This window comes from Salminus brasiliensis, unplaced genomic scaffold, assembly GCF_030463535.1.
Source record: "Salminus brasiliensis unplaced genomic scaffold, fSalBra1.hap2 scaffold_98, whole genome shotgun sequence".
Classification (NCBI taxonomy): Eukaryota; Metazoa; Chordata; class Actinopteri; order Characiformes; family Bryconidae; genus Salminus; species Salminus brasiliensis.
This window is the reverse complement of record NW_027326713.1, coordinates 22537-35000: the sequence shown is the minus strand read 5'-3', so window position 1 is coordinate 35000 and position 12464 is coordinate 22537. Positions and strand designations below refer to the sequence as shown.

Below are 12464 nucleotides of genomic sequence, written 5' to 3'. Positions count from 1 at the left end.
GATCATTCTCCTCATTATGGCTTTTAGAGAAATGGGGTTTTGGGGGGGGGGGGGCGGCCTGTGGCGCGGCCTAAGCTTTCAGCCTTTGTTTTCCTTCCATTACTTTTACTTTTCTACTTGAAGTCGTTCTGAAACCAGTACTTTTACACTTTTACTGGAGTAAAAAGCTTCACTTGATACTTCAGCTTCTCTAGAAGTCTTTTAAACCCTCGTATCTCCACTCACTTCTACCTGAGGAATAAATGTCAATACTTTTCATACCTTTGCTTTTAACAGTGCATGCAAAAGTGCTCCAAGCAAGGACAACTGTTGAACCAGCAACATGATAATCTGCCCGTGGTTTTAATGTTATGGCTGATGATTTTCCCATATCTCCCAACCCCACTCCCTCAGAGCAGCTCGAGTCTCTTCCAGCATCACTGTAGCATCACAGAGAGCAGAGCTGAATCAAGCGTCATGCAGGAAGATGAAAACGCTGATGCGCTCAGCAAGGCCCTGGAGCCGAACCGATTCCCAGATTGAATTATTCAGTGTATTCTTGCAGCTCCAGGGTTTACAGTGTGCCGAGTGGAAAAGGGGTTGATGCCCGGCAGATACAGCAGCCTCCAACATGCTCTCAGTTTCTCTGTACTCAGTCAGATATCAGGAGTAGTTCTTCAGTGGGCAACGGCAAGGCAAGCGTACTTTTGACTACACTGCCTTTTCTTCTCGTAGTGTCTCAAATGTCAAGTGGCATTCCTGAGGGATTTTCAGGGATAATAGAATTTCATATACCCCCTTTGTAATTTCTCGTAAACAACGACTGTAGAAAGCATGGACAGTGCAACGCCTCTCAAAAGTGAAGCCACATTTGGTCTAGAGCCTCTGCTGGCTGATGTGTAGCTCCGCCCATCTCATCTTTCTCCTCCCAGTGTCTCCAAATTCCAGCAGTTAGTCTCCCTGTGCTGATCTCGGCCCATTTTTTAACCCTTACTCTGCTCTGCTGTAAGAAGGTGGGGCTACACTTAGGAATGAAGTGATTGACAGACTGTCTTGGCTGGAAGAGAGTGGCCATCTGCAGCAGGACCTGCATGGCGTCCTTTTTGCTCAGTACATGGACGAGCTGCACTTTTTAGTGTTGGAGCTGTTGTCCACTTACCGGACAGACTTCTGCGCTGGAAGCTCAGTGAAGACGGTCTGGGACACTGAGGCTTGGTTTTGAGAGGTCTGAGAGTTGTAGGTTGAACTGAAAGGTGCTTATAGTTATTGATCTTTTGCTAAATGAGTGTGTGTGTGTGTGTGTGTGTGTGTGTGTGTGTGTACTAATGTACATTAACATACTGTAGCTGCAGGGTTTGAGAGGTATTTCCACCCACACACACACACACTGCCACTGACCTACAGCTTAGGCCTACTGAAACCTCCTCCAGCTACGACATCCTAAATACAGTGGATACCCGTGTGTCCCCAGTGTCCTCTTTTCTGAAAGCATTTCAACCATGTGTGTCCAAACTTTTGACTGGCTCTGTGTGTGTGTGTGTTTGTGTGTGTATATATATACATGTATATGTATATAAAATGAGACCTCTGAGGGTTCAGCACCACTTTGTTCCTCCAGGACGGCCCATGCCAGGGGGAAGGCGGAGGCGGCCATAGCGGCAGCACAGAAAGCCCAAGAAGAGTGCAGGCTGGCCAGAGTCGCAGCCAAAGAGTTCTCACCGTCCTTCCAGCACCGGGGAAACGGTGAGCAGCACAGCACACACCACCTCACTCAAACATCCAGCAGCCAAACCTGTAAACCTTCAGTCCGGCCCACAACAGTGACTGCAGGTAGAAGAGGAGATCTTTTATCATGCTTTGAAGAGGGTGGCTGAAGAACGTAGTGAGATCTTGTCTGTGAGCTAGTCTGAAGAACAGAGCTCGGTTCCTCCAGGTTTCTCCTGGACACCCCCCAGTCCAGCCAGCACAGCGTGGAGGATGTGTTCAATCAACTCCATCATCATCAGCAGCAGCAGCAGCAGCTCACCTGATTTACCATCATTAAGCCCTGATTTACCACCAAACCAGGTGCTGATCTGAGAAGAACTCTAAATAACACTAGACTCCATGAGAGAGGAGAACTTTGGAGATGTTCTACTGATGAACACAGAGATGGAGAACCACCTCCACCACTTTCTGTAGGAGTGCTATTATTATTAGTGTTTATTCTGATATCAGAGTGAAACCGGGTGAACACACCATCCACAGGGCTTCTGCATCTACATCTGCGCATTTTAATATTCAACTACAGCTTATTTGCTCTTTTGTAATACAATATAAACTCATAGAAATGAAAATATGCGTATGTTTGTTTCCATTTAACAAGCCTGTTATTTAAATAGGGGTGTCTAAACTTTTGCATATGACTGTATATCATACATTTGACCCTATTATTATAATAATTATTATTATATTTAACACTGTAGTTTATGTGCCCACATGCTAACGAGGTATAAAACCCAGTATGTGTGTGTGTGGGCGTTGTACGTGTTTGGGGGGGGTAGGGTGTCTCCCCCACGGTGCAGTGAGGGGGTGAGTGATGGCGGAGGCAACAGAAAGATGAGGGGAGGTCAGGACTGACCTTTCTAAAGCGCCCACGCAAAGAACACACACACACACACACACACACACATACAAGCTTAACCCAAAAGTACCAACACACGCCTACATTCACACACTATCACTTCGCATCAGTGTTTCTTAGCAGAGAGCTTTCTCTCTCTCTCACACACACACACACACACACACACACTCTGTTAGATTCGTTTATCAGAACTCTGCAAATATCTGACATTGGAATCACAAAAACTTTCCGAATAAAAAACTTATGTAGAATCTTAGAAGAGTCCCGCCTCCCCCGGTGGGATGCCGGAAACGTACCCATGCTACTAAAAGACCGCCCGGCTAAACATGTGCTTAGCTACGGTTAACGCGCTATGCACCCCCCCCATGGCTGCGAAGGCGGCTTGGATAACAGCATGCCGAAGCCATTGGCGATCCGCCACTGTGGGAAATGTTGTTCACTAGCCACATATTCTGGAGTTAGCATTAGCATTAGCGTTAGCATGTTGTGACAATGACAAAAAGCACATTTGCGTTATTTACAGCAGCGTGCAGTGAGATGTTAGCTATAGCTAGCTGCCCAATTAACCAAATGATAGACACATATTAACTACTATAAGGAATGGAGTAAAAAAAAGTGTTGTTGGCTTTACCGATCAATCGATCACCCTCCGCACGATAAACACGTCTTACAATTTCACGTAATCAGTCGGTATCCAGGCAACACCTACCTCCACATCCACACAAAAACACGGTTAGAGGCTCTTTTAGCATACTGTATAAATGATACCCTATATGTCCAAATGTTTGTGGACACCCCTTCTAATGAACACATTTGACATTTTACTTTAAGTTGCACCCATTGCTGACAGAGATATGCAAATCTCTGGAGCTGCGTGGGCTGGAGGGGTATAAAAAGCCCCCCAGCATTGGGCTGTGCAGCAGTGGAAGAGCTGTGTTCTCTGGAATGATGGATGGTGGTGGAGCTCTATCTAGTACTTTTGGGATGAGTTGGGGAGTTGAGGATGCTGAGGTGGGGTGGTGATCATCAATCAACATCCTGACCTCACTAACAACGCTCGTCACTGAATGCAATCAAATCCTCACAACAATGCTCCTCCAAAATCTAGTAGAAAACAACAAATAAGCATGTGTCCCAATACTTTTGTCCATGTAGTGTACATTATGTAGTACTAGTAGTTTTGTGTTGTGCATCCTAAGCCGAGGTCCTCAGAGGTGTGTTGTGTGGCTCTCTGCAGGAGTGGAGTGTCAGAGGCCGAAGCACCAGCACTCCAGCGAGAACGACGGGGAGGTGATCTCCAGCGGGACGCCGGACAGCACTGACCTCTACATGAAGGGTTCCACTCCACCGGATCTGACGCCAGACGTTAGCCCAGCCCCGAGCCGGCCGTCCACTCCTCCCCGGAGCCCCACCTCCAAGCCCTCGCACCGCACCAAAAACGCTCGCTTTCTGCGGCAGAGCGCAGTGGATGACGAGAGGGGTGGAGCCTCGGAGATCCAGGTGCTGCTGGAAGGGCGGGGTGAGGGGAGGAGCGAAGGGCGGAGCGAAGGGCGGAGCGAAGGGCGGAGTGATGGGCGGAGCGAAGGACGTTCAGGTGGAGGAGGGGGGGATTACCTGAGGGCCAACAGCTGGAGCGACGAAAAGGACAAGCGCACGTCGCGTGGCGGCGGCAGCAGCAGGGGGGGCAGCAGGGGCAGCAGCCGCTCCACCACGCCTTCCGTGCCAGATGCTAACGGCCACAAGCACTCCTCCTCCAATCACAAGCCGCGAGAGCACAGCTCGTCCAATCACAAGAGCTCGCGGGAGAGGTGGGCGGATTGTCCATCCGCATCCTGGACTTCACATCGCCATGGCGACAGCCTGGCCCACTCCCGCCTGCTGGAGCAGGACGAGGAGAAGCTCAGCAACTACGAGATGGAGATGAGGCCGCTGCAGCCCATGGACTCCAACACCCAGAAGCCCTATGGGCAAGGGGCAGAGCATCACGGTCACTCTGAGCCCCGGTCGCACACGCTGCAGCGACGGGCCAAAACGCGGGACCGAGAGAGAGACAGAGACAGGGAAAGAGAGAGGGAGAGAGAGGCCCGGGACACACCGAGGCCCTCGGGGGCCCGGGACAGCCGGGAGGGACCTAGCACGGACTCCTCCTCAGTGCAAAAGCTGGACGCTCTCTGCCTGGGGGAGAAACTAGAGGCTCGGCCTCTGCGCAGGGACCTCACGCTCTCTCCCCCACAGAAATCCTCACCCATTGCACTAGAACACGACAACGAGAACCAGACACAGCTCAAAGCAAACTCGGTGAGTATCAGGAACTACACGAAGGGCATACACAGGGCACACAGGCTACAAAACACTCACAGTGTGCGGTAACAGTGTGAAACTACCTCCACCATGTTTGGGAGCTCTGCTTTAGCCTGGCTAGCTCTCACTGTGAGCTGTAACAGTGTGAAACTACCTCCACCATGTTTGGAAGCTGTGCTTTAGCCTGGCCAGCTCTCACTGTGAGCTGTAAGGGTGTGTGAAACTACCTCCACCATGTTTGGAAGCTGTGCTTTAGCCTGGCCAGCTCTCACTGTGAGCTGTAACAGTGTGTGAAACTACCTCCACCATGTTTGGAAGCTATGCTTTAGCCTGGCTAGCTCTCACTGTAAGCTGTAACAGTGTGTGAAACTACCTTCACCATGTTTGGAAGCTGTGCTTTAGCCTGGCCAGCTCTCACTGTGAGCTGTAACAGTGTGTGAAACTACCTCCACCATGTTTGGAAGCTGTGCTTTAGCCTGGCCAGCTCTCACTGTGAGCTGTAACAGTGTGTGAAACTACCTCCACCATGTTTGGAAGCTGTGCTTTAGCCTGGCCAGGTCTCACTGTGAGCTGTAAAAGTGTGTGAAACTACCTCCACCATGTTTGGAAGCTGTGCTTTAGCCTGACTGGCTCTCACTGTGAGCTGTAAAAGTGTGTGAAACTACCTCCACCTCTGAATTGAACCTGAATTTCATTTTCCAGTAAAATTCGACCTCTATCCAAAGTCAGACGTCTTTCTGATGTCAGATTGACTGGAATGGACCAGGTTGACATGGCTACAGTACTATAGTTGGCAAAAGCAGTAGAGCTGCACCCAGTGAAGTACCAGGTTCAACGATATCAACAACAATGACATTAGGAGCAATGTTAAACATGTGAATATATAGAGATACACTATGCGTCCAAATGTTTGTGGACGTCCCTTCTAATGAGTGCATTCAGCTACTTTAAAGTTGCACCCATTGCTGACACAGATGTGCAAATGCACACACACAGCTTGTCTAGTCCCTGTAAAGGTGTGGGCTAGAGGGGTGTTAAATCCCCCAGCATTGAGCTGTGGAGCAGTGAAACTGTTCCATCCAGTACTTTCGGGATAAGTTGGTGAGCCATCCAGCATCCTGACCTCACTTTCGCTCTTGTCGCTGAATGCAATCAAATCCTTACAGTTTTCTACTCAAAATCTATTACATACCCCTTCCATGAACAGAAGAGGCCGTTACCCCAACAGAATCAGAAGAAGCTCTTTTTTTAATGCCCTTGATTTCAGAAGAAACAACAAACGCGCAGATGTCCAAATACTTTTGTCCTTATAGTGCAACTGCTGAGTGAAGGGACTATGGGAAGTGTGTGTAGGGTTTTGCTCTACTTCAAACTGCAATAGAGCGATTAGCTGCATCCGGATCACTCATGAATGCGTCAGTCTTGTGCGTTAGACTCCAAAGGAGCCCTAAAAAAACTCAGGTGCCCTAAACCTTCGCAGGCCACGCAGCCTCCTCTGCGCCGCACAGCCCCGCTGTAACACACACACTGCACCGAACCAACCTTGGTAACAGCAGATTGGCAAAGTGGCTCCTTCCACAGCACGGCCCGGCATTGGCTGCCCTGCACTCTGTTGCTAGGGAACAGCTTATGCCTTGCTCCACTGGTAGCCAATGGGAGGGTGTTGAGAGTTACAGAAGGGGAGGTGTGTGTGTGTGTGTGTGTGTAGCTGCAGAGAGGCGAGGAGTGCAGTATAGTTGTGTAAAACAGGTTTACACAAAGCGCAAACACCCTGGCACCGCTACCCAACCGAGGAAAAACCCACACGATTCTGCGCTTATGGGAAAGGCTCTACAGCAGCCTGTATCTGGGCTTACACACACACACACACACACACACACACACATATATATATATATATAATTCAGTGTGTTTTAGCATCACACTACTTGCTGACTGATAAGCTTCTGCTACTTGTGAGCCCCATAAAATTGATCTGCATCATTTGGACCGAACCATTTGGGTCTGTTGGGTCACTACTAGCACTAATGGGTCACTTTTTATATGTAACTTAACCCTTTAAAACCTGAGCCATTCAAAATGTAAATTATTATTCAAAAAAAATATTAAAATAATAATAATAATAATGTGACTTAAAAAAATTACTTTTATTTTGTATCACATTTCATACATTATGAATGCATTGCTTACAGCTGTTTATAAAAATAGAAAAAAAGAAAAGAAAATGTATGTAATGCAGAATAGTTTAACCCTTGAGTTGCACTCTGTATGTATTTTTCTGGTGGGTGCAGTGCACGGATAATCCACCAGGGGCAGCAAACACTGATCATCTGAATTGATTTACTTATTAATATAATTTATTAAAGAATATTGGTGTTATTTCTATATTATTATTTAATAATTATTTAACACTGACGTTCCCAAAAGGTCTCAAGAACGGATATAGACTATACACTATATGGACAAAAGTATTGGGACACCTGCTCATCCACTGTTTCTTCTGAAATCAAGGATATTAAAAAGAGCTGATCCTGCTTTTGTTGGACGAACTGTCTCTACTGTCCAGGAAAGAAAAGGCTTTCTGCTAGATTTTGGAGCAGGAGCATTGCTGTGAAGATTTGATTGCATTCAGCAACAAGAGCAAGAGTGAGGTCAGGATTTCGGATGAAACCACCCCACTTCATCATCCCCAGCTCATCCCAAAAGTACTGGATGAAGCTCCATCATCATCCATCATTCCAGAGAACACAGCTCCTCCACTGCTCCACAGCTCCTCAATGCTGGGGGGCTTTATAATACCCCTCTAGCCCACGCCTGGTATTATTAGGCAGCATGGAGCCAATAGGGTCATGATGTTGATCTGCTGCAGAGAGTCCTATTCTATTGGCAGTACTTCTTCTCTACAGGGACTAGACAAGCTGTGTGTGTGTTTTTATGCACATCTGTGTCAGCAGCAACGGGTGCAACTTAAAGTAGCCGAAAGCATTCATTCGAAAGGGTGGCCATAAGTATTTGGACATGTAGAGTAGATTCATTGATGGAGAAATGATGGTGCCAGTCTACAGCAGACTGCTCTGTGTGTGCAGTGAATCCATGTAAAACCGTCTCGGTGAGTAGCTCAGTGGTTAGACCGAGGCCCTGCCCTTGTCTCTCCTTACACTCCACTTACCACAGCCCACATTTCATGGCCCACATGCTTCTCGCATGTAAAACGTGTGTGTCCTTATTCTCTTACTCTCTCTCTCTCGGCGGCGGTGGTAAACATACTCTGTGATGACACGGTTACATAAGCACATCAATTAAAAATCGCGGACGCTACGCTCTTCATCTTTTTGTTTTTTTTCTGAACATGCTCACCCTTCGATTGCTCGCACAATGCACCCGAGACCCGAGGGAGGCTCATTTCCATTTCCACATTGCCATCCGGATCATATCTCTCCATCAAACAGCACAACACAGCCCTCGCTCCTCACTCTGAACACACACACACACACACACCTTTGCTGGAGTTCATCTCTTCTTCTCAGCTGCTGAAAATAGTGTGCTGCTTTCTGGACGAGTATGAGAGTATGATCACACACATAATAAATGTGTAATGGCACAGCAAATATTGATGTTTCCCCCCCCCCTCTCTCTCTCTCTTTCCCAACAGGGCTCCAGCTCAGTTCTGGTTGTCATGGTGATTTTGCTCAACATTGGAGTCGCCATTTTATTTATTCACTTTTTTATTTAAACGATGTTATCCCTTATATATCGGTTCCTCTTATTTTATCAGAGCTGTTATGATTATTATGATTATGATTATTATTATTATTACTATGAATGGAATTATAGGAGTGTTATCCGATCCCCCGCCCGATCCCAAACCGACGGCTACTTCGGACGAGGCCACAGACACGCAAGAGCGCAAAAGGACGGAGGACGGCGACACAAACAAAACCGAGATCCAAACCAGAAAAACAAAAAAACGACCAAACTTGGGCTCAGCTGCGCCATCTCTCCGCCTCTCCAAAGAGCCCTCAGGTGTCTCTCTTTTCCTTCGTTTTCTTCATCCTGTAAAGCTCCAAAGCTTCCTTTCCAAACGTATTGTTTCCGAATTTATTTCCGGATCGGCGATATTCCGATTTTCTTTTTTTTTTTTCTCGTTTGCCTTTTCGTTCCGGGTTCTTGACCAGTCCGAAGGCTTTTCCTTTGGTTCCGGTTCATTCGGTTGGCTAGTGGACTCAAATGGGCCCTCGGCGGCGGGAGGTTGAGGGTGCGTGAGGTGGCATGAAGGGTGTGTGTGAGGTTTTCTCCATCGATACGTCGTGGGTGATGAGCGTACCGAGCGTACCGCGTAGCCATGATGTCAAAAGGATGGGAAACGGCCCCCTGTCTTACCCCACCAACCCTCCATACCATACCATACCATTCGTCTGCACTCGTACACACTCATACACACTCAAACACACCCTCACCTCTGTCATCTCTCTCCACCTGCTGGTTTGGAGGCCCCATCAGGAACTGCTGAAGCAGGAGGCAGAGCACAGTAAACAGGGAGGCACTGCTAACAGAACACTGGGAGTCCCATAGAGGCGCTAGTGGAAATCAGCAGTGGCTGAAGCTATGTAATGATGTGCAGTGATATTCATTATGTTACGGCTATATATATTTGACAGACGTTTACAAGTCTTGTAAAACCAACGACTGTAGAAAACATAATGCCCAGACCCGCCTACTCATTCAGCAGACCCGCCCCCTTCTCCAAGATTAAGCCTCAGTGTCTCAGACCGCCTTCATTGAGCTTCCAGTGCAGTTTGTCTAGTAAGTGGACAACAGCTCCACCAGTAAAAGTGCAGTACTAAACAGAGAGGACTCCATGCAGGTCCTGCTGCAGACGACCGGTCTCTTCCAGCCAAGGGTCTGTCAATCATTTCATTCCTAAGTGTAGCCCCGCCTTCTTACGATAGAGCAGAGTAAGTGGGGATTTCTGGGAGAACTAACTGCTGGAGTTTGGAGACACTGGAGACCTGTGGTGGCTCACGTTTGAGAGACGTAGCGCTGTCCATGTTTTTTTACAGTCACTGGTCTTAACCCATGTCGGTCCATTGTCAAAGACTGTCCCTCTCACACTAGACTGTGCTTTACCAAATCTCATCACTCTGCTACTGAAAGTTGCAGACCACCTGCAGTGGTTCCTCGTTGGGCCTTCACCCTACTCACCTGTGTGACCTCCCGTCCACCTTTCCATGGTAATACTCTTCCTTGCATCAGGTCTCCAGTGTCACGGCAGGCCTAACATCTCTGGCTGTGTATAGAAACCTCCAGAGGTCCGACTGCAGGCCTGCCTGCACTGAGCCTGTGCACAAATTCACCCCAGTGAAAGTCTGCAATGACAGAGACGTGCAGTGCCGCCAGCGCTGGGGTCCCGTCATTAACCTTCATGAGGAACACCGTACAGTCCAGTCCAGCAGGTCCAGCACCACTCATCCTCCTCCTCTCTTTACACACACATGGATGAAATGCTATGGGTTCGGGTCATATGGATACACACATATGACGCCTTAGGCGGGCCGCGCTGCTTAAACACTGTCTGAACGTCGGACGAGGGCTAACTCACGGCGCTCTGGACGGCCGTACTCATTATAGCCTATCCCCCTCCCCTTCCCACCTCACCCCGCACACCTAAGGAAGCTGGCATTGTCGACCAGAAGTTTAGAGACTGTTAACGTTTTTTTTCCAACTGCTGCTTTCAAAAGAAATATTTATCGATTAAAAAAAAACTAAAAATGTAAAAAAAAAAAACGAAGGAAAAAATTGAAAAAAAGTTTTTTAGCTATTTGCAAGACGTCTGGAAAGTAAAAAAAAAAAAAAAAAAAAAAAAAAAAACGCCAACTGCCTTGTTTTTTAAAAAGACAAATTTGCATGCTCACGTATGTTTTAGTTTTGTATAGATAAACTTATTCAAGAAAAATAAGGATATAAACTCTTCTAGTTTTGGAAGCAGTGTATAGGGTTGCGATTTTGATTTGATTGTATCTATTTAATGGTTTAATTAATTAATTAATTAATTATTTCATTTTTTCCTTAATTTTCCTCTTTAATCCCCAAACCAAACAAAGAGGCTGTACTTTCCGGGCTGTATCCCACAACGCTCCTCATACGGAGGCGCAGCGCTTCGCCCGGCGGCCCAGTCGGTAAAACAGCCGCCGAGAAACACACACACACAAAAAAAAAAAACGACAAGGAGCCGGAAGCGGATCCTGGATCCGTTGATCTGCTCCGGAAGCTAAAACTAAAACCAGACACCGTAAAAACGAAGAAACTAAAGAAACGAGCGACGTTTTCTCGAATTTTTCTAGCTGGCTTTACTGAACTCAAAGACTCTGAGATGTTTTTATAGCATGTGTGTATGGGGCCTGTACTTTTTCCGCCTGCTCCTGTCAATGATCGCTCACAGTCTGTGCTCTCTCTCTCTCTCTCTCTCCTTTCCCACCATATCTCTCCGTTTCTCTATCCAGCCAAAAAAATAAAAAAGTTCAAAGAGAGAAAAAAAAAAAGTACAAACAATTAAAACACGCTGGCGGGAAGGAACGGAGGGCGGAGGTCAAAGCGCGTGGAGGTAGGTGTACTACCACATCTGTCCACCTCGTCTCCGGTTCCTGGGTTTCTGCTGTGGAGAAACACACGGTCGCCGGGCACACGGTCAGGCGCGGACGCTGTAGTCTGTAACCGGTGTGTGTGTGTGTTTGTGTGTGTGTGTGTGTGGCGGAGATGTGTGTGCAGGGGAAGTGAGCTAAGCAAGCAAAGCAATGCAATGCAAAGCAAAGCAAGCAGGGGACGTAATCTGCTCCGGTGATCCGCTCCGGTGGCTACTCTACCGCTCTCCACCGTCTGGACGTACCCCATCACCCTGTGAGGCCATCGCATGCCCGAGCATGCCAAGTTCTGTTTCTCTCTCTCTCTCCTTCTCTGGTTCAGTTCTTTCCTTTTTTCGGGGGGTTTGTTTGGTTTTGAGTTATGTGGAGAACATAATGAAAGTGTTTGAAAGTAAGCTGGTGTTCTGTGCTCTCTGACTCCTGCTCTTCTCTCATTAACGCTGTTAAAGGGCTTATGGGCGGGGCTAAATTAGCTCATAGTAATGGGCCCTGTGGAGGAGCCACATACAGGCCGTTAGGGTTTGACTCAGTCCAGTTCAATATGTGGAGTTATGACATAACTAAATATTGGGACAAAGGACCACACCCACAACCATGACCACTCCTCCTCCTCCTGTCCCTCAAAGCCCCTTATATGTCACACCCACCTCTATCCTCTCTCCTCCCTTTCTTCCATCACTCACCCCACCAATGGTGGGTGGTGGTGGGGTTTTTTTTGCTCAGATCACAAGAAAATCGAGCCGGACTCTGAGGAGTCTGCCCTCCCGTTCCATCTCAAGGCGTGGGATACAGTTCAGTTCAATTTAGTTCGATTCAAATCAATTTAGTTAGGTTCAGTTGGATTTGTTTCAATTCTATTCGATTCAGTTCAAATCAGTTTGATTCCATTTAGTTCAATTTGATTTGATTTGATTCGATTTTGT

The 12464-nt window shown here is 47.5% G+C and overlaps 1 protein-coding gene across 1 annotated transcript in view; it reads left to right on the top strand.

Moving 5' to 3' along the window:
- LOC140548986 (junctophilin-3-like) overlaps positions 1–11936 on the top strand; it is a 23396-nt gene extending 11460 nt beyond the window's left edge. Inside the window, exons 3-5 of the mRNA XM_072672164.1 lie at positions 1598–1722; positions 3840–4900; positions 8556–11936. Of these exons, the coding sequence (XP_072528265.1) occupies positions 1598–1722; positions 3840–4900; positions 8556–8636 (1267 nt within the window). The 3' untranslated portion in view covers positions 8637–11936. The remainder of the gene's footprint in view (positions 1–1597; positions 1723–3839; positions 4901–8555) is intronic.
- Positions 11937–12464: the final 528 nt, after the last annotated feature.